General features: G+C 36.8%; 1 protein-coding gene across 1 annotated transcript in view; it reads right to left on the bottom strand.

Moving 5' to 3' along the window:
• The window catches only part of LOC138019974 (vesicle-associated membrane protein-associated protein B-like), an 81,595-nt gene that overhangs the window by 44,085 nt on the left and 32,510 nt on the right, over positions 1–5,000 (bottom strand). Inside the window, exon 3 of the mRNA XM_068866962.1 lies at positions 2,026–2,129. Within this exon, the coding sequence (XP_068723063.1) occupies positions 2,026–2,129 (104 nt within the window). The remainder of the gene's footprint in view (positions 1–2,025; positions 2,130–5,000) is intronic.

Here is a 5,000-nt window from a genome sequence, read left to right as displayed (position 1 = left end):
TAAAGATGCCATATTGCACGCATTTTACGTGCATGCAAGTGCCTGTACTGTAACACAGCAATAATCACTGCTAAATTAAAATTTTATTATTATTTTATGTACATGTATCTTGGTTAAACTTATTAATCGTTTACCATACCAACCGATGATCATTTCATCACACATGTAATGTTCTAATTAGTCAGTGTCAGGGAATGCTCAATTACATGACTGCACAGTACATGTACAGTTCTGTAGCTAATGTTCAGGGTGTTTACTTTCTCTATGGGCTTGAAAATATGTATGTTTAATGTAAGCTTCAAAAGTTATTTAATGACATGTTATTTTCAATTTGTTGTGTTAGGCATATGGTCAGACCCTCTGACAAAGAAAAGCCATAGTTAAGGACGGTGCCTACTAATTCAAAGGTATTTTTGCGCGGTTTACTGAATATGCAGGAAAAGCAGACCTTAACAATTGTTATTGAAATCCAAAAAGAAAATTGAGGGTAACCACGCATTTTTTGAAGGTAATTAATCAACAATATTGTAAAACGCTTTAAAATACAAAGCAGTGTATGGCATACTTTTCCAAATTGAAGCTTAATTATCTCTAAAAGATGCACGGTTACCCCCACATTTCTTTTTGGATAACAAGAGCACCTGAAAAGTCCTGCTTTTTCCACATAGTTTTGAACTGTGGAAAAAATATCCCGTCATTTTATTTCAATGCGTACTAGGACGAATTTGGGGGTATCGATTTGTGCATTTATTAAAACCCTTTCACTCCTAAACCGGCCATACTCAGTATTTTACTCTGTCTAATGCCAGATGATTTTACTCGTCAATGGGGAACCCCCAGGAGTCAATGGGTTAATAGACCCTCTTCATCGCTGTCAGGACATGCACAATGATAGCTGATCAGCGAAGCATAAACGACCATCAGAGGCTATTTTGAAGTACATGTAAAGCAGCTAAAGAAAAAAATAAAACCTTTGGCAGAGAACAATGAGGTGAATGCGAAGAAAAAGCCATCTATGCTGTGTTGATGTCACCTGAGTTCCAAAATAGAAAGGAGTATGCTTCGTACACATTATCATACATCGGAGCTTGGATTTAACTCTACATCCAAGGACAAATAGACTTGAGGTTGGGACAAGTAAAACCAGAACCTCACTCGTCCATTGGACAAGAGGAGTTCTACATTTTTTTCTTACCCTGTAGGCACCATCCTTAATTATTCATGAACTTGTGAAATAAGCATCATACAATCTACAAGTTATTCTCATTTTAATACACTTTCAGGGACCGCGGAGCATATTTTTCATTGGAGGTTGGGTGGGGGAGAGATAAGAAGCAAGCACCAGAGACGCTAAACGCTAACTTGTAGGGGGTTCTAGGGGAATTCTTCGCCAGAAAATTTTTGAAATCTCGTCGGTCATTCCATTTTAAGTAGAGGAATTCACTCAAATAAACAATAGTACTTCTCTCGTTTCAGCAAAAACAAACTTGTTGAGGAAAGTTAGATTTCGTTGCCAGTTAAAATCAACTCTCTTCTAAAACACAGAAGTATAAACGACCTAATTCCATTGCTTGCACACAAGACTTATACTTCTTATTCGATCAGCAGTAGTCAGGTTGCTGAATATCAGCCCAAGAACCAAATCTGCCAAAGAATTAATCAATTTTTGTTTTTTGCTTGAAATTGGGAAAGCCCCCAAGCCCCCTTGCTCCACCGTCCCTGACTGTACGTGACATTAAATCAGCAAGATTTGCCATCACTGATTTCAATTATTTGAAATGATTTACTTCAGATGATTTCATCATTAATTCTCTGTGCTCTAATTGCTTCTTGAAAAGTACGAAATGAATTGTGCTCCCCTTAGACCAAACAAAATAAGTTTAAATTAGCTAAAATAAACCCACCTAATTTGCTGCATAATCAGACTTTTTTTGCACCCTATCAGAAGCCCTTTCTATAACATGCAATGTCAAACAATGATTGAGTAAAATACATTGTACAACACACTTTTACTTTATTACATACCAGAGACTCGTGATCCATTTCTCCCTCTGGGGCAAACATTGTCTGAACCATGAACTTGTGTTTACTCTTTTCCTTTGGATCATACTCAAATGGTTGCAACATAACTGGAAGTCAGAACCATTAAATACACATTAAACTCAGCAAGGTCACAGGAGTGTATCTAAATACACATTGGTATCACCCAACTAGTGGACTAATGCAAATGCTGCATTTTGATTGGCTACGCTACTAGAGGACTATTAGTAATAGTCCTAGAGTAGCGAAAAGCGTGACGCTTTCTTTCGTTTTATTCCCAAATAAATATATTTTCAACTTACATTTGCTAACTTTATTATAGGCCTTTTCTGTCTGACTAGTTGGGTGATACTAAAACAATTCACCCTCAAGGGCCACGTGTCAATAGCCCACTTGCCTTCGCCTCATGGGCTATTGACCCATAGCCCTTGCGGGCTACGGGTCTAATTGTTAATTGTCTCCTGAGTGATATAGTGCAGTTTGTTTGGATGTTCATGTTAATGCAAGGGTTATTAAGTCAGTTTCGCATTTGAGCGCTTGAGCTCGCTTTCTGCAATTAAAAACGTGAAAGTTAAAAGGCACTTTCAAATACTACATTTTATTCGCTTTCCAATAGTATATAGTTTCCTTGGGTTTCTTTGAAAACAACCCAAACGAGTGATTTGCCGATAGACACTACTGAAAGTTGACAGTAACCTTAATAATAGTTAGTTACAGGTCAAGCAATTGGCTAAAAAATAGGAATGCATTGCGTACATGTGGTAGTGCAGTAACACAGCCAAGTATAATTGTCAAATGAGCTGTGTTTTGTCTTCCAGGAGATTCAAGTGATCTTTGCGTATGTAGCTCTTATAGTACACAATATTGTTTTGGTACCGTGTATCATTATAGTGTCATGGTAGATGTCTTTGGTAAATAGCCCCCTGAGAAGACTTGTGGTTACTAGTAAAATACTAAATCCCAGAAAGATTGAAGAAAATTAAAGGGAATCTAGAAACATTGGCTTTGAGGCTGACATGTTGATCATTGTCAAGTTCCCTTACAACTTCTTTTTACCACAAGTTTGAGCATACACTCTGAGCATCTGACAGCTTTCTAAGACAAAAGTTCACTGAAGTTAAGCTCTATCGTGTGGGGTTAGTATTTGGATGAGTGACCTCACAACATGCGACTTGCCATCAGAAACGTAGGACCGAAAATTGTATCTTAAAGTGCTACTATGACCAAAAGATTTTATTTTTCTTTGGATTTCAAAACTATGTCAACTAAACAGTAAGAGACTCACGTTTTAAGCCTTGATTTAAAAAAGTCAACTGTTAAACTGGAAGTTTCCTATTTCATGGAGAGCCATTAGTAACGTTGGAGTCTTGAGAGAGCTGGATCAAGGAGAAAATGACGTCAAAGACTCGTACGCGGCTGTAATAATATGCAGCATGAGAGTTTCGGCTTTCAGAGTTTCAAACTTGTGTCTTGCATATAATAATAATAAGCTGCGGTTACACGCTGAAATTTTAAGCTAGTAAGTCAATGACGTCACTCTTCCCTAGATCCAACCCTCTGATGTCCAATCAGTCAGTTTGGAACGCGATTAATGGCGGACCTTGGAGTTCAAAACTTGCTTTCAAAGTAAACAACCTTTAAATAAAAATCAAAGCTCAAAATTTTGCCAGCCAAGTGTAAAGGAATCACACTTTCAAAATCTGAAGAAAAAAAGGAAGTGATTTTTTTAATGTGAACTAAACAAGGTACAGATTTTCTTAGCCTTCTTTATGCAAAACGAATATTGATGCAAAAGTAAAAAAAATTGATACACAGTTTTTAGGGAGAGAAGATGACGTTTCTATTGTACTTTTGGCTGCAAAAGTTAATCACAAAATCGAAAGTGACATCAAATTCAGCAGGCGTCATGATCAACTTACCTCACATGTTTGCTCGCAAAACAAAGGATAAATCAGTGTCAAAATGATGGCAAAACACCAGGTTTTGTTTTTGTTAGTTTGGTTTTCTTTCTTTCAAATGTTTTAAAGATTGACAAGAAATGAGCAAATTCAACACAAAGATCACAATGGCCCAACTCTTGAGGTTGACCATTGTTTCTTCAAAGTCAAAAATTCGCTCTCCTAGATGAGGTTATTTATGACCAGGTAATGCAATAGTTTGGAAATAGCAGCTGCTTTTTATTCATCAGCGTCATTGTTTAAACTCAAGCTCGCTTCCACGTCCATAAGTCATGCACATGCTACGGGCCTGTTTGCCACTACGGACTTACAATCACTCACTCACTCACTCACTCACTCAATCACTCACTCTTACAAACCTGGTGACATAGTGTGTAGTGCACTTCACTAACACAAAAAAACCACACTTCTGGTTTCATTATACATGTATATTCTTGCAACCATTACAATGGGTCATCAAGCATAATTTTCAGGGGAAAGAATGACAGTATGAAAATTATTATTTTCTGAATAATTGGGAGTCATCTAAAGATAATGTATGTGATTCTGCTTGCATATTTCATTACAGATGGTTAGCAATAATTATTTATCTTCAAATATCTATTTTGCTCATGGTGCATCACAACTCCTTCCCACACAAAGTATATTTTCTTGTTTTAATACCAACTTTCTCTCTTCAAAATTATCCTACATGTATGTTTATGGGTCTTCAAATATAACTCCTTGGAACTTGATCATTGATCTTAAAAACTTGGAAACTTGGAACTTTAGGGACGTTAGAGATTTTCCTTTTATCCTGTTGTCAAGGCTTTCAATAAGCAGAGTCGATTTTAAAAACTTTACCACCTAATTATTTTCTACAAATACTTTTAATATAAGCTCACAGTGTCTGACAGAAAGAGCCATTGTGTCAACTTCCGGGCCAGACGTTTTCATGTGGGATGCCACATGAAGACCTACACTGTAAAACCCAGTAAAAGCCAGTAGAGTTTCTTTGCTTTT

Source organism: Montipora capricornis, chromosome 10 (genome assembly GCF_036669925.1).
Source record: "Montipora capricornis isolate CH-2021 chromosome 10, ASM3666992v2, whole genome shotgun sequence".
NCBI lineage: Eukaryota > Metazoa > Cnidaria > Anthozoa > Scleractinia > Acroporidae > Montipora > Montipora capricornis.
Note: the sequence above shows the minus strand (reverse complement) of the source record. Positions and strands in the feature narration are given on the sequence as shown.